This window comes from Daphnia pulex, chromosome 9, assembly GCF_021134715.1.
Source record: "Daphnia pulex isolate KAP4 chromosome 9, ASM2113471v1".
Lineage (NCBI taxonomy): Eukaryota > Metazoa > Arthropoda > Branchiopoda > Diplostraca > Daphniidae > Daphnia > Daphnia pulex.
The window spans coordinates 213,899-238,826 of NC_060025.1; the positions used below are offsets into that span (position 1 = coordinate 213,899).

Consider the following 24,928-nt stretch of genomic DNA (forward strand, 5'->3'; position numbering starts at 1 on the left):
TTCGCAATCATCAAATTCCCAAAATACAAAAGACTACACCCAGTTGTTACACGAGTCCATGAAAAAGAGGCAAGTGTCAGTTTAATAGAACAAGTCCCTTAAACTATAGCTGAGCTCACGAACCACTTGAACGATATTTCGGACATTTTATTGGTGAAATTGGTGGGCAACACGAAAAACAAACAGTGACAGACTTAGAAGATAAAATGACTCAATTGTTACCGAACAGGTTGTGAGAAATCGAAGCTGGTAAGATGTTACTCGATATATGAGGACGCAGCTGTGAAATAAGAGTCGAGAAGAGGCCTGCACCCGAATCAATTAAAGATCTGACAAAGACTATCTTTTTGGGTCTTCACTGACAGCCGCCAATAATTGTCCACCATGTTTGATGTTTGCCAAATTTCAATAATTCACTTACCAACATTTGATATTGAATTTTTAAAAAATACCTATTAAATCTTAATGGAATTATTTGATTTCTAAAATAAAAGTAGAATTATGCGTGTACACGGTATAGTTTCCTAGCCGCATTAGCCCATAATAGCTAATATCATTTGGACGTCGCCAATAAGTTAATGAACTTGGATTACGACTGCTGCTAATTCATTGCTGGACTCTGAGCTGGACAAGAGGTTTTGGGGTCTGAACTGACGTTTGACGGAACATGAATCAACGTGAGTCGATGGACGCCTTTCTCTTCTGTATAGGACTCGTAAACCAAATTAACTGTCCTCTTATTTATATGCAGTCACGAAATAAATGTTTTATAGTCGGGCGAATTCGAGTTCAGCGACGGTACAAATATGCGATAAACTACAACTACAACAACAACAACATTATACAGGATATCCTCTCTACAAAAGAAAGTTGTTTTTCGTTTATTTATTGATATAACCTGATATGATATTATGAGCATTGTGAGCGGGAAAAGCGGGGGGCGTGATTGATCCATCGTGATGCCAAGCCTTTTTTATTATCCTCGTCGGAGAGTCTCCCAATATAAATATTATGAATAGGAGCCAGAGCTTATATATATTCTTATTTTTATCGGCGTCTAGGCTTATTATATAAAGTTGTTTGCATGTTATATAATAATGACGCATCGGGGTCTAAGCCTATAGTAGATGTGTGTAGACGGACCTAATAAACAAATTGCCTGCGGTGCTTGTACATTTTTATGTATACAAATGTTTTATTCATCAAAATGATTTATTATAAGGCTGGAGGTGCAACGGCTGGAAATGGATGATTCGCCCGGCTGTCAACCGGACATGAATGCTGTTGAGACTATTATTATTTAGCTATGGCTCCGGCCATAAATGTGCGCCAAAATAAATTGATGGGGATCCGCCAGTAGTCCTTACCAAACAACACTAATTGACGTAAATGTAATTAACAGGCGTGAAAAGAATATGATCGCTCATAAGTCTTAAAAAACTATACAAAAGGAAAGTAGACAAAAAGGAGATTGTCGGATTTATTCGAGCATCTAATTGGTTCTAGCCGAAATAACACGCGGAAAAAAAAACAAAATTTGAAATGTTAATAATGCGGATTCCAAGTAATAATATAAGCTTCTATTTCATCAAATGGGGAAGCTGCTGAGAGTCTGCTGGTAGCTAAAAGGTCCGCATATAAGAGCATTAGCTGCCTCAATAATAAATCTCAAACCCACACGCACGTTTAAAATAGAAACTATACTTGGAGATAAATGGCAAGCGGGTAAAATCTAAGCGGATGAACGACACAACTTTTGATAAGATGACGCAGCTCATATTCGCGTTCAACTTGTTTTCCAACCGAATTAGGAATAATGCCATCAAATAAGAAAATACCATCAATGAAAATGTCAAGTCCCGCCTCCTTCCCCTGTTGATGTACACAGAAGATGATGTAATAAATCTTTTGGCATCATATTACGTTATCCTTCGTGTGTCTCACACTGTTATCCGACTACCCTTTGCTCTATAGAGCGTTGGAAAGAAGAGTTTTATCGGGTGGGAGAAGATCGATAATCACGAGTCGGTGTTGTGCCTCACCGAGCCCCGTGTCTAAAATAGTAGAGAACTCGGTCGGGTATTATATCGGATAGATAGAGCGGACGGACATTGCAAGTTCCACCTTCCCTAGGCCTATGTATACGCCGGCTCCCCTTTTGTATACATTTCCAGCTCCTATAAGGAGCTGTGAGAGTCTTGCACACACTGAACTGGTAATCGATGCGCATCTCAAAGGGGAGGCGGTCGACTTGAAAGTCTTTCTCTCCTATTTCTCTTTTATTTCTTTCTTTTTTCCCAGCATTTCTTTATATTTCGCTTCTTCTTCTCGAAAGATATTGTCGTGCTGGACTGCTGGAAAAAAAGAGACTGGGCAGCAGTAGCCATTCCGGCAGCAGCTCACCGATAGCCGCGAAACTCGTTCACGCGTCATCAACAGACAACGCCGTTCGTTTGAGATGCGCTGCTGCCACTCACCGTTAACGTCAGTCGTCTGTGTGTGCATCCGCTGGCAGCTGCAAAGGCCATTTGGACAACATCATTTGATGGGTAATGATGATGATGGTATGGCGAAATAAAGATGGACCAACTATCAGTTGATAGCACGTAAGAGAGCGGGCGCGACAAAATAGAATAACTCGACATTTAAGCAATTGTCGGCTGCTCTCGGCGTGAATGTCTAAATGGGCCCAGGGGAACGCGACGCCCGTGGGTGCACTTGTGTCGGCCAATTACGACACACAAGAAACAACAAATGTTGAGCAGCTGTGCAGCCGCAATTGAAAAGTGCCCAGCTGTCCAGCATCCCCACCACCAACGTTGTGATTCGATTGTCATCACGTGAAGGCGCCTGATCATAATGACGTCAACAGTTCGTCAAACGCTAGACCGCGGGAGAGAATAAAATAAAAAGAAAACGGCACAGACGGGCGGCGGTGCTGCTGTGTTAATTGTTCCGTAGCTAAACGGATGTATTTCATGTGCGTGTGTGTTACGAAAGCGAAACAAGATCCCCTGGACCGCGTCTAACGTGATTACACGTCCTCGTGAGCATAGCACACATCCATACACACCCTCGCGAGATACTACTTCTGGCTGATCATTCATGATGCGACCAGGGTGTAGTACGCACACACGTCCACGTACGGCTCTTATAATCGGATACCAACGGAATAGATGTGTTATATAGCCAGTGGATCGATCGATATATCGTCTTGTAGGGGGGAGAAATAGCAGCCGATTCCCGACGACGACACTCACAAGAGAGATGGACCCTTTTTGTTGGGTATAGAAGCGACAACATTTGTATTTCATTAGCTCCGAATAAATATTGCGCTATAGGATAATTGTGTTGATTATTTCTTTTGAGTAGCAAAGTTATCTTATTCATGTAGACAATGTACACAGAGCAGCAGTACACTTTGAGTTTAATTACTGGGTATTCATATCGTCCTCTATATTCTTCACACTGGCCCAGTCACGATTCGTTTCATTATTGACGGGTGACCGTTCGACACTTGCACGTGCGACACGATTCTAGACGGGCTCAATCAATAATGATTCTCATTCAGTATGTACATGTACACACAACCTGGTCACAGGCCAGGCCAGCCAAACATTCATTCGAGTTTATTATGTGTGAGGTGGTTTGAGTTGATGAGGAATTGGCAATAAAAATCCTCAATCGTCTCCGATATCATCAAATTCGGGAGGGAATTTTGGTTTTTGTCAGTTTTTGGCCGTTTTGTTCCAACGGTAGTTGGAGGAGGAGGTGGTGCCACTCCGGTGCTGCTGCTGCTGGCGAGACTCCTCCCGCTGCGTCGGCTGCAATCGATTGGCCGTGATCCAGTGGCCGGCGGCCGAAGGCGGCAGTGCTGCTGGGCTGGCAGCAGTCGTTGGCGGATGATGAACTGCTGCTGATGGTAACGATCCAATCGCTGCACTGCTGCTGCTGCTCTCTGCAACAGCACTATTCCGATAATGGTTGATGCTGGGAAAAGGCCGGCCATGATTAGCCAGGCCGTCGACTGCTGCCGCCACCACCTCGTCGCTCTTCTTCTTAGTCTGCGCTTGGAGCCAATGCATCAAATTCAAGGCCTCCCGATGGTGCGAATTGAGGGCCAACACCCGGCCCAGCAGATGGAGCGCCTGTTCCGTCTCGTTCCGTTGCCTGTCCGTCATCATCCCAGCCAACAGAGAGAGAAAGAGTTAATAAAGAAACATTAGCTACGTCAATCACGCTGCAACCTCACTCGTAAAAACACATTCCCCCTTCTACCACCACCGTGTCAATCTGTCATCGTCTGACTAATTCCAAAATGAACATGGCATAGCTTAAATACACCATCTCGGTTAATTACTACATTCCTAATCCGTCAGCCCGCGGCCAAATTGCTGGACAGGCATCAGTCGACCACCCGCCAACGTCTTTTTGTACACATGTACTATATTAGCATATGTAAAATCAATTGAAATATTTTCCTGGTATCATTTCGACTATTAGCTCGTCCTATAATATGAATACTAATTACATGTAGAAAACCCTTCATCTTGTGCAACTCTAATGAACGACGCCTACGTGAAAGTGGGTCTCTCTATAAATGAAAGGTCCACTTGATTCAGATGGGCGGTAACAATTTTTCTTATTTTGATTACTTTTTCCAGCGTGGAATAACTTACAGATAGAGAACGGCGAGATTGTAGTGGGCGTGAGCGTGATGCGGATGCGAACGAATGGCGTCGTGGAAGCGCAGCTCGGCCTCTCTGACGGCCAACTCTTTGCGTCCATCGCTGTCGTCCAGGTCGTCAGCCCTGGCCAGCAAAACGGTCCCCAAATTGTTGAGAGCGCTGGCGTAGTTGGGCCACAATCTGCAAAACAAAACAAAACAAATCAATTGTTAGTCGTCACTAAAATGTGCCGTGACTAAAATGAACGCACATTGCATCATCCTATTCCGGCTGTATACAAGTTTCAATTTATTTGGCGAACCAGTTTTCGTGATACAATTCAATAAACAACAAATTCGCAAGGATTTAGAGGTTGACACGACTGCCGTATTATACAGTTCAGTCGCTGTTTTGTTTTGTTTGGCGGAGCTTATATGTAGCTCTATAGTGTGTGTTTGGCTATGCATCGGGCGCATCCGGCCAACCAGCCTCTGCTGTCCTACATGTACACAATGGGCATTGGTGTCGATAATCTGATTCAACCGAATGATGGTGAGGGGGTGTCAAATATATAAGGAACAAGACGCGTGTGTAGAGTGCAGCTGGGCCCAGCCAAAATGTTTACTACTCTCAATCATCGTTGTATGGGGCATCAGAGAAAACTTGTTTCTCCTTTTCAAATGCTGCCTGCAAGCCTGCGGTATAGATTTTTTCTCTTTCTTTTTTTCCTTGGACGACTGATGTGCATTTGTTGGCCATGTACAGTTGTGGCCTGCAGCCAGAACATTTGCCCGGTAGCAAAAGGGGGCCCGGTCTCTAAAGTGCGCTGGAGAAGTATAGAGGCGGATGTAGAAAGGGAGGAGAAACGGAATAGGTTAAAGAAGAAAAAGTCGACGATATCCACACAGAGAGAGAGAAAGAGACACACAAAGAATATTGAAATGGAGAACGTGGAAAAAAAGAAGAGCGCAACGTACAGCTGGGGGAACAACGCACACACCAAATTGGTGAGCTGCTTGGGAAGAAGGAAGATCTCTCGACTTTGAATGCTGCTGCACATGAATAATTTCCTAGTTTTGCATAATGACGCGACTCGTCAAGTCTCTTCAGTGCTGGCTGCAGTCTTACACATTATCTCTTCTATATAGACTCTTGTACAGTACAGTGCAGATGTAATACAAGTTGGGCCGGCCCATAGATATATCGACAGTATGCCAGTAAGCCCCGTGGAGTCCAAAAGTTTTGTGTCGGGGAACTGCTGCTGCTGCTGCCTGTAAAACTTTGGCTGTAGGAGAACAGACCGACAGTGGCAGCAGCCAAAGAAACTATTTTCAAAATGGAAATGAAAATAACCAATACTCTCCAATATCGACTTTTCATTTGCATTTGGCCAGCCATACACATTGCTGCGCTGGTGGGGTAAAAGGCCATTCGAGCCATTCGAGGCTGACGGGCCTTTTTCGCATTGAGACAAGCATTCACATGACTCAATTTCGCCTCCAATTTCAGCCATTGACTTTGTAGCTGCTCTGCATTTTATTTCAGAAAAGAGCGCCGAGATTTCAGATTCGACTCTCGGCAATTGTTTTTTTCCAGGAATCCAAAGAAAAGATGGCCGGGCTCTCGTAGAGAACATGTCAACAGTTTGCCCGTCATTCTTCTTCCTACGCCCGTTTTTTGTTGGGTATGCTGGGAGAAGGAAATGTGCGAGACTGGCTAGACACTTGAAAGCAATTATAGACGGCCTGGAAGAAGAAGAAGAAGAAACTTTGTTCAACTCTCCTTCTCTCTGCTAGACTCTGTCGAGTCTCTTTTCCAACATTTGTCTCTCCGGCCGGCCGGCAGACTCGACAGTTTTGTCTTTACTCTCTCGTAAAACTTGTTTGTGTTTTATTCTCTGCATTGCCCGTAATGCGATAGCATGTCTCTCTCTGTGTGTCTTTTCTAAATGGCCGACTGTATAGGAGACGGCATCCCAAACGGCCTATAGGGTCCCCCTTTCCTTCCCTTTCTAATAATATACGACGCGTACATAAATCATGCAAAAGATATCAAACAACAACCAACAACATCTCTCTCCTTTGTGTGTCTACTACTACTACTACCCCAGGATGTTTGTTGCTTTTGTTTGTTTGTCTAAAGAAAATAAAAATGGAGCTGGGGTGGGGAAACTTACTCGATGGCTGTCCGGTAATGATCGATGGCCGTTTCCCAGCGGCCGTCATCTTTCTGAACGTTGGCGTAATTGTAGTGCATCTTGGCGTTGTTGGGGAGCGTCCGCAATCCAGACCTGCTGGGCAAATAGAGAAAGAAAAAGAATCGTGTAAGAATTATTATTGCCCGGATGAAAGAAAAATATGAAAAATGCGATATCGATCCGGACTTGCAATCGATATCGCATTCATCCAGTGTGTGTGTGGCGTTTCGGCACATTTTGAAAGGCCCGTTTAAAAATAGAAACAGAAAACAAAATAAAATCGAGACGCCAAAGAGCTGAGGTACTACACGCACAATGTGATGAATACAAAAGGAGAAAAATCAGAATGAAAAGGGCGTCAAAGGGCAAAAAAGAATGTCGAGGGCGCCAATCCAATGGACTATAGGTCTGCTGGTATGCCCGGCACGTGCCATCGGCAATTCACGACTCGGCATATTCCACCGAGTGCCAGCCTGGGTCTCTACATGTCCAAATAATGTACAAGCAAAAAGAGAAGAGAGAGAAATCAAGCAAATGGATCGAGTCATTTCCGCCTTTGACTGGTGAGAAACGGCCGGGAATTTTGGCGACACTCTGTGTAGACGCAATCAAGAGTTTGTTGGAGACGCTAAACAAACTAGACGATTGAATCAAAAGAACTTGCTCGAAAAGTGTCCGCCGGTCGGCCCAGTCCAAGTTGCGGGTCCAAGTTTTCGTGGCAAAGGTGACGGCCAGTAGGACGGCGCCGACTAAGAAAAGGCAATGGACCACCAACATTCCAGCACCACGACCCGCTGGCATCATCCACCAGCAGCCGGAAGACGATGACGTCAAATAAGAAGAGGAAGAAGATGACGACGATGAGCGACGGCGACGTAATGAGGAGCCGTAGGATCCAGTCGTCGCTCCTTGATGGCACAGCAGCCGGCGGCCGGCCCAGGATCGTGTCGAGCGGAAGACGATCCGCAAACCGAGAGCCACGATCACGCAATAACCCAGACTTTTGAAAATACAAAAGAGAAATAAAAGTAAATGTCATCACAGTATCAGTTGTCTACATCTTTTACATTGCCAACAACGCACAGCACAAGTTATATTTATTTATCGAATCCCCCCCAGTCTTTCTTGGAGATATTAGACCGTCTGGATCAGCTTCCGTCTGGGCCATTTTCTTCTTCTTTTTATACAATCACATCCGCTTTTGGTACACACACACATAGAACGGGCTTGGTTATTTATTGTCGTCTCATTTCTTGATAGTCGCATCGATTTCTTGTCGTTTACCAGCCAGACATCCAAGTCGACAAGAAACAATAATCATACAAGCCAAAACAACAACTGTACATACACGTTCTATTCATCAAGACTCGTCGTCCCATATAACCCTGCCCACCATCCGCCCGGAAGGAAAAAGAAAAAAGCGAAGGGGGGGATTATATGTTGAAGTATACAAGACACACACACGGCAAATGCTGCTATTGCTGTACACGTGCCATTAGACGTAATTGCGTAGTGTAGACCCCCGTTGTTTCGGCAATTACAGGCGCGTGTGTGTCTATTGCAACGGCCGTCGGACGGAGAAAAAGGGAGGGAGCGGGAGGGACGGGCTTAATTTGAACCATCGTTAGACCGTCAAAGCATCCAGCGATGCTCTCCAACTGGCGTCCGACATGTATACATGTAATCCAGCAACTATAGTAGTACCGTCATCCGGCTGATGACGATCCCCCCTCTACTACACGTCGAGTCTCAAACTCGTTTTTTGAACAGTTTCTTCATTTGTTTCCCTTTGTTCTTTTCCCGTTTGCCTTTTGTCGGCCTTCATTTTCTACCGACGTGGACATTTGAAAGAGAAAAACGAACGAACGGGAGAGTGAGCAATCACGACGAGCCTACAGCCACATCAAGATTTCGACGGAAATGGAGATAAAAAGAGTCGGAAATGATGAAAAGGACGCGCGGCGTCTGCGACTGCCAAAGATCTTGCCGCCAATCAGGGAAATTGATTTTCCCCCCAGTATAGACATAGTATAGTTTATAGCGATGACGTCATAGCCATTAATGATATGTGGAGATAAGAGACTTACCTCGGGAGGTAGAGAAGACGCTCGGCAACGACGAATCCGCACGGATAAAACAAGTTGGAAGCGGGTAACATGGGCAACACCATCACGGCCGCGCTCCACAAAATCACCTTCTGCACAAATCAGACGACAACAACAATTTCATTAAATTTAATCCAAGTCTAAAAAACTGCTGTAAAATGTCATCTTTTATTAAATGGGATGGGGTTGTCACGTCATCCCTTGGCAAATGAAAAGAAAAGGACTCGAATATAACAACCGGAGCAATAATAATAATAATAGGACAAACGAATCGAAATCTCCGCCATCAATCAAAAATGTTTGAATTGGCTGTTTGTTTTTGTTTCTTTTCTGGGGATTTCAAATGGCTGGGCTGGCGAACCCTTTTTCACGGTTGACTGACCCCACCGTCTTCCGTGAACCTTTTTGTTTTGATGTTTTTGCACCGACTTGATTGGCGAAGCAAACAAAGCGGATATCAGGGGGCTATAGCGCCAACTGTTTTTTCTTTTTTCGATTGATTTTTCAACCCCTTTTTCTCAAAAGGTTATCAAACATCAAAAGAGAAAGTTAAGCGTATATAGAGTAGACAAGGAAACTCGGGATTTTTTCTTCCCATTCCGTCACGATCAAATAAACAAACGACGCAGACGAGAGCTGAAAATATAGGAGCCCGTTTGCAGCAACATTGTTTATAGACACACGTTGCGGCGTTATTAGAGAGTCTGCTGACTCTGCCAAATGCAAAAGTAGATGAAGATTGAATCACCCGGGAATTAGGCAGCAGCAAAACTATATAGGAAAAAAGTACACATGGCAAACTCTTGTTGACATTTCTCATTTCAACACTCTCTGCTGGCAACGGCGTTTCGGGCTCAAAAAGGGCGTGGGCACATCAACGTGTGTGGGTGGTGGTACATGGGCACAAACTTGGCAATGCAGTGCAGTGCAGAGACGTGGGATTTTCAATTTGATTTTCCCTTTTTTATTTTCCAGCCTCTTTTGTATTCCTTTTGATTATTTCACGTCTCTTTCTCTCTACACTACAGACTCAGCGAGTTTTGCAGTGCATGCAGACAACTTTTGGCATTCGAGTCTGGAGATGCAGAGAATATCTTACGGCCCAGCTGCTAATAGGAAGAAGAAAACTCAGGTCGAATTATCCTTCGAAAGAAAAGCGAAACAATTGTGACAGAAGGTCAGGCAGCACGCACGTCTCTCACAAGATTATTTTTTGGCCTTTTTTCGTGAGTTTGTCGCTTCTCGATTTTGGCCAATCCTCTTGATGCGCGCCTTTCCGCCATCCAACGTAAAGGGAAGCCGGGCAGCCGGGCAGCAGCAGCCCCGATGCGATTAAAGTTGCCAGACTTTTTTCTCTCTCTTTAAGACTTGGAGCCTCTTGTGCATATTATGCAGCAGCAGCCAGTCTCTCTAAACTCTTAACTCCCCAACAGCAGCAGCGAAAAAGGGAAGACAAGGGTTCTATCTGAGCTTAGATACGCCGGGCCGACTTTAAGCCCCAGCCCGGCTGAGACGCTACTGGAGCGACAGAATCGCTTTGGACGGTTCTGCCAGCCCAGCCAGCGACTGAAAAGAGCTTTGCTGCAAAGAGCTCCTGCTGCTGTTATAGGAGAAAAGAAAAAAACGGGACTAGAAGAAATGAGGAGCGAGCGAGACACGAGTGAATATAAGGCGATGGAGAAATAAGACAAGAAGTGCTACTCTCAGAGGGCCATCAAGCGCCTTGTCTTATTTCGGCTCCTGCTGCTGCTGATGTCAGACTAGCGCACGATTCGACGATGAGTGCTCGCCTGCCGAGAACGTTATGAAACGGACGACGTCTATAACGGCCAGCTGGCCAGGGCCAGAAAAAGTCAAAGGGTGACGAGAGAGAGATGGAAGCATAATGTGCTGGTTTTCTAGCAAATGGAGCAAGCACTAAATAAGTGTTTTTGCAAGAGACTCACTTTGCGGTTGATCCACGAATAGACGAGAGCGGCGGCCAGTGACGTGTAGAAGACGAGCGTTGCCACATTACGCCAGTCGCGCCAATCCTCCACTAATGGAATTGAGCCGTTCTGCCAGTCGTAACTCAGCAACACTGCCCGGCAGCAGACCATGTGGTGGTGTTTTTTTATTTCAGCGTTATTACATAGAAAAAGAGAAATAAAAGAAAGTTTGGGTTAGTTATGTCAATCATATTTCATGTTTTTACTTTTACATTAAATTTTTAACCAGTTTGGTCTGCGATAACATTTGACTAGTGGCACTCCCAAGAAGATTTAAAATGACAAATTGTGATACATTTTCAATATCAAACTGTTGACAATATACGACAATTAATACTGCAACAAGAAAACATAGTGAGAAACAAATAGTTGTTTATGACGTTTTCTAATATCAAACGATTATTGTTTCCCACATAAACTTGTCATTTTCCTGCTGATTTGCAACAATTTGCTGACAAAGTTTGTTTCACAACCTATTCAATCGAGTTTCATTGTTTTAAACTTTGATTTCTAAAATCAATTTAGGCACAATTTTCTTTTTAACCAAGTTTGTTGATGTGATTTCACAAATTAAATTGATTACTTTCCAGATTAACTTTGCCAATACATTTCATCATCTCAAATTTTTCATTCAGCTGAATTCCGAATGTCGTTTTTCAAAACAAAACTAAGAAACTGCAGCAGACGAAGGCACTTTCTTAAGAAATCGATAGTAGATCGCTACTTTTAAAAAATAGCGGATCTCTCGTCCGCATTCACGCCGGAATAATTCGTCTCTCAACAAGTTAGACAAAAATTGCACGAAACCCACACAAGACACTACAGGACCCTCTTGACTTTCAAGGGGCAACGCAAGAATTTGTTAAAGGTCAGTTTCAACATCTGACGTCAAACTCGAGTAGAGTAGAGTTATAGAAAACCAGTATTAAAGAAGCACTCACCTGGGGCGAGTAAGAGTCCCATGTTGAAGGCTGGCAGATAGAGCAAGGTGAGTATCCTGGCGAATAGAAAGAAAAATAGGCAAACGAATAAGAACGACCTCGTATAAAGTCTAATCTAAAAAGACTCGAGCCAACATGCAATGTCCATTACACTCTATCGGATCATATGGGGGACGCAATCACTTCCCATATTCCTCCAGTTGCAATGTACCGGTACTGTACAGGTATATACCCAGGAAACTATAATAACACCACAATAAGCCCGGCCTATGACGATATAAAAGAGGCTGGCTTTATTTCGTTTTGATTACATCTCGTTATCCTTGGCGTACGTGGGGCATACATGTACATATACTCTTAGCTCTTAATCTGTGTGCCTTTGAATCATGTGAGTTGTACACCGCACACATCACGGGCTTATATACATTCAATCCTATATACCAGCAGGGCCGAGTCTATATATAAAAGACGAGAGAGTGAACTCGTATCGCGAATGACACTGAACCAGAGTCGCTTTTTATGCTGCTGCTGCTGTAATCATATAATGCGTCTCTCTCAGGCATCTGCATACGTATAGAATAGAGATAGTATGTATGTATGTATACCTGGCTTTGCGGCTGGATGCGAACGCGGCTGGATTGTCTTGCTCGGAAAAGAGTGGGAGCTGGCCCTGTTGCAGAGCGATCCTGGCTCCTAGCAGCACCACCGTCTATATTTTTCATGATATGGAGAAACGTCAAAATAATAAAAATTCAATACTTTGCTGCATCACAGTTGCTTGGATGCCTTTCAAGGCGAATCGATATAGAGAAAAGAAAATCATTTCTTATTCTGTACCGTGGCGACGGGTAAAAGGATAGGCCAGCTCCTGGATGCGACCCTCAGCCACTGCCAGCAGGATCGGCCGCAACCACTCCTAGGTTTTCCAGTCAGTCTATATATACAATACACACAATGCGAGGGTTTATAATAGATGCATCCAAATATATATAATCCAGCCTTCCGGGTCAGTTTTAATAAGTGCGGTCGATTCAAATATTCAAAGCCCCAAAATAAAAAGTTTTCTCCAAATCGATGCTCATTTCTTATTCATTCAGAGAATCAACCACCCAATTTATTTAAATACGTACAGGCGAGGTGTACTGCTAAACTTGAAATTCCCACATCTATCGTGTGTGTCTATATAGCGGCACTCTAAAAGTTGTCGAACCCATTGATTATTTAAAAACGGTTGGCTTAAAAATTGGCTCGACTTATCCAACGCGTAATAATACTGTAATCACATTGATGGGCTGAACCAAACGAGGATGTCGGCTGCATATCTAAACGTTGCATGCATCTAGAACAATGACGGACATATTACTTGCTGCTGGAAGTTTTGGATCGAGTCCTCCCGCTCCTGTCGTCGTGATGCCACGTCGATTGCTGATGGAGTCGAATCATGTCCCAGCTGATGGCGATGGGTAGAGCAGCGATGCCGTTCTCTTTGGCGGCCAGGGCCAGCAGGGCAGACAGCAAACTGGCCACCCTCAGCACGACAGCGCTGACGCAGGTACTACTAGTGCCGGAATGCAGGCGACGAGGTAATCCGCTCGGCCGTGAATAATCCATCGTTGTGGCCCTGTAAAAAATTTAAAAGAAAAGGATCGTTACCATTGGTCGACTACATGTACGAGGGATCTTTTTTCGAGTTGTCAAAGTTTCACTTGTGTAACGTATCAAGTTGGTCGTTGTCGTCGGACTGAATAACAAGTCTGTTTTGTAGAGTATAGGAGACGCCATGACAACCGGTTTCCCATGTACCCCGTAACTGCGGTTGTATGCAAATATGCGTAGTAGTAGTAGTAGCTGGGATATCCAGTCTCTATCCACTCGGCAGCCGATACAATGTTAATCATTCAGTGGCCAGCAGCAAGAAAAGGTAAAGCATTGTTGGTTGTATATGTATCTCTAAGCTCTTGTGTGTACTACTAATGCACAGCAGCAATTGTGTGGCCATTGATAGGCAAATGGCGTGGGTTTCGGTCGGCTGCCCTTTGAATCATTCAAAGGGAGAAGCCGAGGGAAATCAAGTATACCAACAGTTGGTGGATATAGCCAGAACATATTTCGCAGGTCTACAGCACAAAAGCTAATAATAAAACGTCGGTGGCCGTTGTGACAACATTTTGAATAAGTCACAACAGCATTGCAGGTTTTATATGGATAAACTCTTGGATGTATAGAATTAGGGTTTATCAGAGCGCGCTCAATTCATATTTTAATACAATTCTATTATAAGGGCAGCCCAGCAACAGAACGGACCAGTTGATTGACATTTTCTCTTCAATTCTCAACGAGTTGACCTGTGCTAGAGAAGCCTGCCGGTTCATTTTAAAAATTAAACCTCACATCTATTTGTGTACTGTGTGTTGGGCTTTTGATGTGCGGTAAGAGTTGAGTAAGGAGCCAGAAAATGTGAAAATCCGCAAGAGAAAAAGAACGAAATCCATTACAAGAAATATCCCCCCTTCTTTATTATGCATTCCCATCACAGTCATTCATTCCTAATCTCTCAATGACTCGTCGACTATGCTGTTCACTCGTCAATAATAATTCTGCTGCATCCGCGTCCGTGATTTCTCGTTAAATATTTGCCCGACTACACCACAAATGCAATCCAATCTATTCATTTCCAATGGATTGAACGACAACCAAAGACTAGCAACAATGTGCATAGACCCGATAGAACTTTTCCCATTATAATACCGGCGAAACTTGCGCTATAGCTGCTGTATAAGTATAGAGACTAGTGCTGGCCGCTTATTACATTGATCAGGCGGAAACACTTTTGCCATTTGTGTAAATAGCGCCGATGTTGTTACGTGTGCTGAAAGTTGTCTCTGCTCTTAATTGCTTTTCCACCATATTTGTCCCATAGATAGACTCGCACCAGCAGACTTTTTAGACTGTCTGGAAATTACTTGCCGATTGACGCCGGCCAGGAGGAATATATACCGGAATAGACTTACGTGCCGACTATTGTGTTGGGCTTGATTATCCTGACCGAACCATCTGCAGCAGCCGCCGAAATGGATTGCCAACTGATTGGTGTTTTGCCTATCTTTGTCGGTACGGCCTTGGGGAAAAAGCTTTGAATATGTCAAGAAAAGGTGGTCGAAATAGTCAAGTCTTTGTTGTTGTTGTTTAAAGTTAAACGCTTGAATGGAGCTTATAATAGTCCTATCCTATTTATCCTCTATATAGTCCCTTGGATAATAGCTTCAGATAGAATCTAACGGTATATATGTATCGTACACCCAACTTGCCAAAGTCCTTCCCCCCAAGCCATTCACTTGACATTCTGACCCTTATTCATTGAAGTTGGCCCCAAGTTTTTACCATCAGCCCACGCCAAACCCCCCTCCCGCGTTTCTATGTAGTCTCAGCTTCCGCACTCTCAATACACATACGACTTTTCTTTTCTTTTTTTAGCCTGGGAAAAAATCGTAAGTTCCAGGAATCGGATAAGAGACTTTGGCCACAGCAGATGGGACTCGGTGGTGCTGATTTAAGAGGCCCGGGTAACAGCAGCAGCAGCGACTACTACTACGACGTCGTTCATCTTCTTTTTGCGTTTTCTACTTAATTCTTTTCTTCTTTTCAATTTTTTCAAAAGAAAAAAGAGGCGAAGGAATAACATTTTGAAAGTTGAGAAGTTTGGCGGGCGCGGAATAATAATGGGCCCAACTTTAAGGGGAAAACTGTTTGGGACGAGTCATATTAGCGCGTGTGGTAGGCAAACATTTCCAGTGAAATATTAACGAGCAGAAGCCGGTTGCCGCGCTTCATTCCCGCTATATCATTCCTCTTAGAGTCATAATAACGACAGTCTGAAGCCTAGTAACGTAACCATGTCGCGGATATTACAGACCTACTACAAGTTTTCTCTTGCCATTAAACTCTAATGGGACTGATGAAAGGTGCATTCTTACCTGTCGTGACTGATGAATGACAAGAGGAAAAACAAGGTCGTGAGGATGTCGGCTCTGCCCACGATACCCGAAACCTGAATAGCAAAAATGTACAACAAAACAAATTGAAAATATAAATATAAGATAAAATAGAAAGGAAAACCAAAACAACAAAAGCAATTTCGAACAACACACACAAGTTATTCCGAGTCTATATCTATTGAATTGTCGGGGAAATCAAACAATCGCAGCGCGCGGGCAATTCAATAGCTGTCATGTCAATATGTTGCAAATAAAAAAAAAGATGAAGAGATCCGACGACGACGACGACTAGATGAATTCTTTTGTCTGCATCAGAGTTTCGTGTATCGCAGCTGTTGGCGTTCAGATGTTGCAGCACAGCACCCAAAAGGAGGGGGAAAATAAATCTGAATAATCTCATTTCTTTTTTCTTCTTTTCATCATTTTTGTTGTTCCAGTTTACTCGAATTCCATTTCTTTTGCGCAATTTCGGTATTTTTGATGTTTAAAAACGACATTTCCCCCTTTCCACTCGTTTGTTTTGGATGACGCAAACCAGTCGCAATCCCTATCAGGTTGAATCAATACTGTTGGAGGGGGGTATATGCATGCGTCAGCGACTCTGGAGTATACTATATATGTATTTGCCTGATGCCGAAGATCCGGGCCGGAAGCTGCTGCAACAACAACAACAGTTCAGCGGACGCGACTGATTTAATAGTTGCGACTGCTGCTGCTGGCCCAGGGGCTATATATATATATCCAGTCAAATACACACAACTTGTATTCCGTCATCTTGAGAGAAAATCTATCGAGAATCTAAAAAGCTGATCCGGAATTCGTGACTGTAGCCTGGCGAAAGAAAATCAAAAAACCTGAACGGGAATCTCGACATTGTTTGCATTTCCTCTCGTCTAGATTCGCTGCTGTTATTTGTTTTTGACTCTTTTTTGATTATTTCCCTCCCAGTCGTCTTCTTTTAGCAGATGGGAAAAGGGAAAAAAAAATATCTACGCAGAGAGAAAAGTTCAATGACGAGTTCATCCGGAAGAAATGGAAAACGTCAGCAGCTTGTCTTGACACACATTGAGGCCCGCATGTGCGAGCTATTTCTTTTATCCTAGTGTCCCTGGAAAACAAAAACCCGGCTAGTTGCTATTTTCAGATTTCATTTTCTTTTACCATCCGGGCGCATTTGTTTTTTAATTGAAAGGGGAGGACTGCGCATTGATTCGAGTTGCCATTCTCCGACGACGATAACACTTTATCTCTCTACTACTATCCCCTTTTGTCTCAAAAGGCTCTTTTTCAGACAATCAAGAGTATAGTAGTATTGAAAGTGCCACCACTGGAAACCCCTCAAGTCATTTCAATTGTTGGATTCGTTTAAAGTGCTAAGCCTACACACGAGTCTCACCGTTTGAGGAGGAATCTAATAATCTTGTTGACGGGTTGAGAAAAAGTTTCAAGCAAATTGATTTGCGACTTTGGATGCCGTTAAGTCCATTAGACGAGACTCGCACCCAACCCAAAAATATATCGGCGCACGCCAAAAGTATTGGAATCTTATAGACTATGCAGTATGGAAAATGGCGAGTTGTTACCGCTTCCGTGTGAATGGGATGGATGGCGAAGAGGGAGGCGGTCAATAGCGACGACAACTTGGAGAGGCCGAGGCAGTTGCGACAGAGCCACGCAAACAGGGCGCTGACCGCGGCGTGGAGCATCACGTTGACCGCGTGATAGCTCCAAGGGTTGAGTCCGCTCAAGGCGTAGTTCCACCTATAATAATACAGAGTAAAAATATAAATAAGTCACCGCATACACACGTCAAACCAACAACAACCCAAAAAGCCCAGCTGATACATCCAGACACGATTTTAAAAATACAAACGAATGCCAAGCTGATGGATCTTGGCCATTTTCTGTACATTACAACCCCCTTTTATATACTCGGCGATTGCTGGTGCTATAGAGAGTCAAACAAGGTAAAGTGCGTGTGTGTGTGTGTATACATAATGGTTGTAGGAAGGCTTGTTTCGACTTGCGATCCACTCCAAGTGTGCACTTCTTTTATCGAGCGGCCTTTCTGCTCGCCCGGATTCTTGGCTTCTAGTTCTAGTTTCCTGCAGGATCGACTTTACTTTGCAACAGCAGCAGCAGGATATAGAGAGATGAATAGTGGCAGGAATGAAGGAGAAAGAGACATCAACAGTGATAGAGCGGACCATGTGAGAATCGCAGAGATCCGATAATGGCCGTGGTGGTAGAAAGAAGAAGGATACATCCACGTATATATGCCCAGCACAAAGATATATTATGGTGGTGCAGCACGTAGACAAAGACGTCAATATATACTCTTTGAGAGCATTGCCAGCAAGGAAACGGAACTGCTGCTCTATATAATACTCGAAGGGGTCGACATTCCTTTTTCATTCTCATCCAGTCTCGGCTGATCGCCCAGGAGCTAGCTCTTCTCTTTATTGTATTATTCCGGTTCTTTTCCATCTCTTTCTGTTATTCTCATGTCCTCCTTTTGGCTTTGCTCTTGTTATATTTCATCACCCCCCATGTCCACACGGCATTGATCACCCATGTCTTTTGTCCATCACGAATTATAAACGCAAACCCGCGGCCATCCAGCAGCTAATAATTCCCAGTCATACTCTCCTTACACAATAGGGTTTACTGTTGACTGCCAGTGTTCTTGTATAAACCTCAGAGCTCTACACTATCGTAAATGAGTCCATCTCGAGTGATGAATGGCCGTCCCCAAACTGACGCTGTCAAAGATCAACCCCAAGAAAAAAAGGCTCAGTGTAAACACCCAAAAAATTGGGCCTTTTCAAAGTAAAAGGGAAGCCATAAATATTTTTAAAGAAAACAAACGCCGAGTGTATGATAGGCTTACTTGAAAGTGAGAATGGTGAGCGGCCGATATGATTTATGACTGGCCGGGTCGAGCAGTGAAGTGCCCCAGAAATCGTTGTAGAGGAAATCCCAGGTGCCGGCCGTCGGGTCGGTGATGTCTCGGTTGCCGGTGATGGCACTGAGGTCGTCGTGGACGAAATCGCCACCCAACGAGTTGGTGTAGACACCCACGGCCAGGGCCGGCGGAATCAGACACGGCAGCCATTCGCTCAATGCTGTCACTTGGTTCAAGATTGCTGGACGTTCGGCAGCAGCACTGGGTTTGCCACTTTTCCAACAGCAACAACCCACTCGCTGTTGTTGTTGTTTGAGAAACTTCATTGATTCACACTCGATCCCGGCGCCCCAGCAGCACGGACGACTCGTCCTCTTCTCGGCACCCATCACTTTTTCATGGTCCACAATCTGCAAAATAAACAAATATAAAAGTTGCAGCTTGATTTTCTTAAACAATCAAGTGAAAAAGTTATTCAATTATCTAAACGGTGGAATACAGGCTGCTGTTGGCACATTGCTGTTTCTCCAAGCAGAACGTTTAAAATTACGACACATTTGAAAAGTCAAATTGTTGAAACTAAAATGATTAAAGAACTATGCAGGAAACAGCTCTGTAAAGAAATGGAAATTTGCTGTCGACCATGTTTTCTACAAAACCAACACGATTGTTTTTTACAGTTCTGGTTTCCCTGCAGCAACAACATTGGATATTTGCCCACCGACAACAAATGTTTGTTTTACAATTATGTTGAATGAGTTGGAAATCCCCAAAAAGTTTCTTACTTTGCTTTTTCTGGGTATGCTTTCAAGTTACTTTCATCTCCAGCAGGAAAAACTCAACTATAGAAAATGTAGGGCCTTTCCACCACTTTTTCTCGTAACAACGCAATTGTTTTCCATTGTAAAAATACTTTTACATTCTACTATCTCATCATTTCCAACTGTATTTTACCTTTAGCTGAATTTAGAATGTCATCATTCCGATTTATTTGCAGGAGCTTACTGCTTAGTGGTCTCATTTTTGAAACTTGTAACGAAATGCAGACGACATTCTAATCGACCATGCTTTGTTATTAATCGATAGATTAATAGAAACTATTAAAAATCGACACAACTAAATTCAATCAGATAAAATAAATAGTAAATCAACAGTTCATTCCCCTAATTTTTTTAAAAAGTAATTTTCAGAATGCAGAAGCCAAGCTAATAAAATTGTTGGGTCCGAAAATTCGTTTAAAGACTCGGCCACTTGGTGAAGTAAGTCCACACACAACAGTCGGAGTAGCTAAAGGTATTAAAATGTCCTCACGAAAATATAATCACATGTACACACGTATTGGGTGAGTAGGGAGGGGGGGGGATGAGCTCGATCTTGCGTTGCGTGACACGCGGTGACGTTCTACACGCTCCGGTACATTGTTATTTAAGAGGCCTGGGCATCACAGCTGCTGGGGCGGTTGTCCAGGCCAACGATATCCGTGTATCTATAGTATCTACCTTTTCGACGACACGATAATATCTCGGCTGTGTAACTCACCCCACATGAACCCATAAAGATAATACAATTTGGGTGTATAGGGTAAGGGGGGCTATAGTTGTGACACTGGGCCGCTAATCAGGTTTGAAAAAAGTTCCTAGCTGCGATCTATATAATATGGAGAACGGGATGGAGACACAGAAAACTTTTAGATCCATGTATATATTCCTGGGCCTATAATATATAAGTCTGAGGGAAATGAAATAAAAGCTCAGCGCACGATCATCTATAAAAATGTGGCGGTTAGGAGCCACGGCACAATTCCCTGGACTCGTTTGTGTGCCACCGCCTTCGCCGCGTGTCAAAGAGAAGTGAACATTAGCGTGTGTGTCTTTTTTGTGCTTCTGGTGGTGGTGGCGCCATTGGCATCATCGTCAGATGGGCAGACACACACAAAAGCGGCGGCCATGGGGGAATATAATAATACCCAGGCGACAATAACATCAAGGGGGGAAAACCCGAACGGAAATCAAAGAAGAAGAAAAGTCTCCAGCACATCAACGATATGACAACATTCAGCCGGAAGAGAAAGACGGAAACGAATCAAAACCAGTGAAAGAGATAATAATAATAATAATAATAATAGAATAATACCAAAGGCGACAATTAAAAGAAGAAACCCCGGCCAAATTAAAGTATAGTGTGTCGTTCAGCCGTTTTGATTGCATGGGTCCTTATGACCTTTTTCTTATTTTCTCTTTTTGTGAAATACAATTCTCAGCGTGAGGGTCTTCTTCTTCTATATATATTGTCTATATAAAAGGTTTTATAGTTGCCACTGTCTTCCATTTCATTAGCCAGCACCTTGATCTTTAATCTTCTTTTTCTTTTATTTCTTATACAATCGTGAATCGTCTTGATTGACTTGATCTCTCGCCTCTGCTGCTGCTCGGCTGCTGCTCTAATTCCTTTTCTACTTTGATTTGGAAGAAGAAATAAAAGTTTCCTTAGATATTTGTTCTTTTATTATTGTTGCTGCTGGGCTGGGCCGGCATCAGGATAGGATTTGCCACTAATTACAGACCTATATTATTATAGGACTGGCCTCGTTCGAAAAGTCGCGCTGTATATAAGCCATTACTTTGCTGGATGGAGAAGAGCAGCAATAAGGGCCAGCCGGCCAGCCGGGCATAGCTTTCGATATTGAACAGCGCCTGATTCATGGACAACACACAGCATGTGACTATGTAGACACTTTGGCCCAGCAGCAGCAGACGGGACTAATCACCTTGAACAATATATCCTACCAACAAAAATAAATAAAGGACTGGCCCTTTTTTCACCCGATTTTATTGTATGGGAAAATGAGCCCATCCAAATCTGTTTAATTCTTTAAAAAATGTTTCAATGTAAATTGAACTGATGGCGAGATGGCCGTTTGGGTGATGGAGAAAAGTCAGTCGATTGCTTAGACTTACGTCATGGATAACGTGTGTGCTGGCCCTTTTGGCTGTTATCCGCCAGCCGGCTGCTCCTCCTGCAGCTGCCAATCTTCATGTAAAAAAGCAGAGCGCAGCCTTATTATTTCTTGTATCTTTGCTAGACGCTGGAAGTTTGTTTGTTGTCGACACATACACACAAGCTGTCGGACTGTTTGTGTCAATATTGCCAGGCCAGCAGAGAAGAAAGACAAACCCCCCCCAACACGTACACTGTTTCTCTCTCCTTTTTCTACAGCCGTCGGGAGAAATGAATCACACTGCCTGGACACACACACACACACACACAAAACGCGGTCCGTCCGTCCGGTTGACTGCTGCTTTAGCAACTAAAGTGACTGGCCTGGACTGTTGGCAATTTTATAGGCCCAGCACATCATCAGCCCGTCGTTGCTGCTGCTGCTATACAAGACACGCACATGCTCTCGGTCCCTCTGACTCCCTGGCACTGGTATGTGCTGATACAAGAGCACGTGAAGAGCCTGGACGGGGTCGACAGTCGGGGAAATCAGAGTGATATAGAAAATGCTGCCGGACGCATGCGCCTCTATAGTCTGCTGTGATGCTCTAAAGTTGTCTCTGCTGCGTGAATGATGGCTGGACTTGGCGCAGCATCGGCAGTGCTCGCTATAGACGACACCATTGAGGTGTCTAATACACAAGTGCGGCTGAAATGAGATATACTTTACTACTAAGACTTGTGTGTAGAGAGAGGTGCTGGTCAGCAGCAGCCCAAGATGTTACACCATCAGCAGCAACTATTAGATATATAGGGTAGAAACTATAGACGGAATAGACGGTACATTTCACTCTCTCTCTGTGTCTATTATTTTACAAAAGAAACAAGTGAGAAGAAGAAGAAGTTGCGGGAACTTTGTCTGCCCGGCTGCCCGGTTGATGCCGCATCTGCAATTCAATTTCAAGTGTTGCCGTGGGTGAGAGGGGAGAAAGTATATAGGAGGTGGAGGGTGGACTGTACAACATCTAAAAAGTCTTGATATGAGACGAGAGAGGAGGAGGAAGGATCAGCGGGATCTGCACCACCACCAGTCACGACTTTCATCACGCGGGGCCAGCACATTCTTGATAATGACGACTATGTATATATAACCCCCGCACACGCCCAGCATTTCCGCTATATAGCCACTCGGCTCTCCCATCTCGACACTTTCTATAGAAATGATGGGACAATCAAAACGTGGAAATAGTCAGAAAAATAAAGGGAAAAACGGACGCACAATAATTCAAACGAAAGTATAAGAAAAAAGGAACTTTGGGTTGACTTTTGATTTCAGCAGTTTTGAATTTCGCGGGTTAATTGTTATTATTATCTATTTTCGATTTCAAATTGGTAGAATGGAGAACGTCGGCCGTGTCGGGTGCAAAGCAAAACTGATTTCCGTGCAAAGGACCATCATCAAAAGTTTGTCTTTTCAACTTGCAACTCTCGCGTCTATTATAGAGACATTCCCGTGACTAATAATAAGGCCGTCAGTTTCACTCACGAAAACAGCAGCCGTAGACGAGATTGGATATATATCCGCGCGCGGAATTCGATGAAACAGCAGAGAGCGGATGAGTCTCTTTTGACATCAACTTTACTCCGCCAGCTGATGCTAGCACAGCTCTCTGACATTTCCCAACTTGTATACGGAAAATGTCTAAATAGAAAAGCCTATAGAAAGGGAAATGTACGTATGCGATTCCATCCAATTGCTGATATAATGATGAGTCGTTTATGGATCAACAAAAATAGGAAGAGCAACTTTTTTTTCTTCCCGCTCAACCCGCCGTTTTATTTTTATTTTGGGTTCGTGAAATTTAATGACAAATTGACGAGGCGGGAAATTTGAAATATCCGGTGATTTCCTATTAGATAGCCTAATAACAACGGAAGGGGGGAAAAATGATTACTCGCATCTCCTGCGTGATGATGCCTAAATTTTTATTGCTCTTTATTTTGTTATTGGTTGTGAGAGACCAGTAGCAGCCGACCATGTCAGTCCCGCGTCTATATAGAAATGATTGATGTAATCGACGAAAGATGACCCCCGGCCTGATGGGGAGGGGGAAGATAAATATAGAGACGGGCAGCATCAAAGGGTACGTGCCAACAAACGACCCTAATTGCCTATGCTCCTAAAATATCCTTGATGCACCAGTCAAACTTGTATGGCAGCTCTTCTCTCCCCCCTTTTTATGCACATGCAGAGCCGAGACTTTGACATCAACAATTTAATTATAGACACACACGGCGCAACATTATATCCGTAGGTATACACATAATACGGTGTACGTGTGTACAAGAACACAAATCGGTGTCACTCTTTAATAACTGCCCTGTGTGCTGTGCCCGGCGAACTCTGCTGTTCAAAGTGTTTGGCTCAGATGTATGCCGACCAGCAATATAACCAAAGTTGATGGGGTGAACCCAAAAAGAGACGTCAAAGTATTATTATTATTATATCAAAAGAGAATATATACCATATCTAATCTAATAGAACAAGTGTTGGGCGATTCTTATGTGTGATGGCTAGATAGATGCAGTTATATAGTCGGAAAAAGATTTTGGTGGGTGACCGATGGTCGACATTTGTCGGGATTCGGCCGACGCCCTTCTTCTTCTTCTTCTTCCGCCAACTTTTTAAAAATCCAGGGGAGAATTGTTACACGTATATATAGAAGAATGAAGGGGCAACGACAACGACACACTTTTGAGGCTTTTCCATCAACTGCATGTTGTGCTGTGTATAATATTCCTTTCTCTCGTATCGTCTCTTGTGTTGTTATTTTACATCATAGAAAACTCCGGTCGGCCATCAGCGGCAGCTCCTCCCATAGACGACGTTCAAATACATACAGCATTATACAGGACGACTGCTTTACTTTCCATCTATAATAGAAACACGTAATACGAAATATATAGTAGATGGGAAATCGGCTGGAAAATGACAATAATCGTAACTCTGTGAATCAAAGTTGATTCCTATTATATACGCCTCTTTTGTTGTTATTGAAATGGTATACTACGTAGGCCTTATATTATTATTATTATTATAAATCTATATAGATGGAGAGAAATGGAAGAGACCCGCCCACACTTGTGTCGTCGTCGTATATACATTATTCCGTGTCGTGTTCGCCAGTCAGTG

The 24,928-nt window shown here is 43.6% G+C and overlaps 1 protein-coding gene across 2 annotated transcripts; it reads right to left on the reverse strand.

Annotated features, from left to right (window-relative positions):
• Positions 1-3,286: 3,286 nt before the first annotated feature.
• On the reverse strand, positions 3,287-22,226 carry LOC124201944 (protein O-mannosyl-transferase TMTC1-like). Of its 2 annotated transcripts, none has more exons than XM_046598207.1 (14): positions 21,756-22,226; positions 18,784-19,208; positions 17,477-17,654; positions 15,873-15,946; positions 13,262-13,519; positions 12,736-12,832; positions 12,504-12,607; positions 11,899-11,954; positions 10,916-11,049; positions 8,952-9,061; positions 7,529-7,864; positions 6,844-6,957; positions 4,680-4,868; positions 3,287-4,170 (listed from the first exon to the last, which is right to left on the reverse strand). In XM_046598207.1, the coding sequence occupies exons 2-14, from the start codon at positions 19,185-19,187 to the stop codon at positions 3,729-3,731; spliced, it is 2,496 nt and encodes an 831-aa protein (XP_046454163.1). In that variant the 5' UTR covers positions 19,188-19,208; positions 21,756-22,226; the 3' UTR covers positions 3,287-3,728. The 2 variants fall into 2 exon arrangements, with proteins under 2 accessions (XP_046454163.1, XP_046454162.1); XM_046598206.1 differs by lacking the exon at positions 21,756-22,226 and adding an exon at positions 19,753-19,838.
• Between the last annotated feature and the right edge of the window lie 2,702 nt (positions 22,227-24,928).

Coding starts and splice junctions, on each gene's coding strand:
- LOC124201944 (XM_046598207.1), bottom strand. CDS start 19,187: ATGGGTGCCGAGAAGAGGACGAGTCGTCCGTGCTGCTGGGGCGCCGGG. Junction 12,833..13,261: donor TCCAAAACTTCCAGCAGCAA/GTAATATGTCCG, acceptor TTGTATATATAG/ACTGACTGGAAAACCTAGGA. Junction 4,171..4,679: donor AATCTCGCCGTTCTCTATCT/GTAAGTTATTCC, acceptor GATGACGGACAG/GCAACGGAACGAGACGGAAC.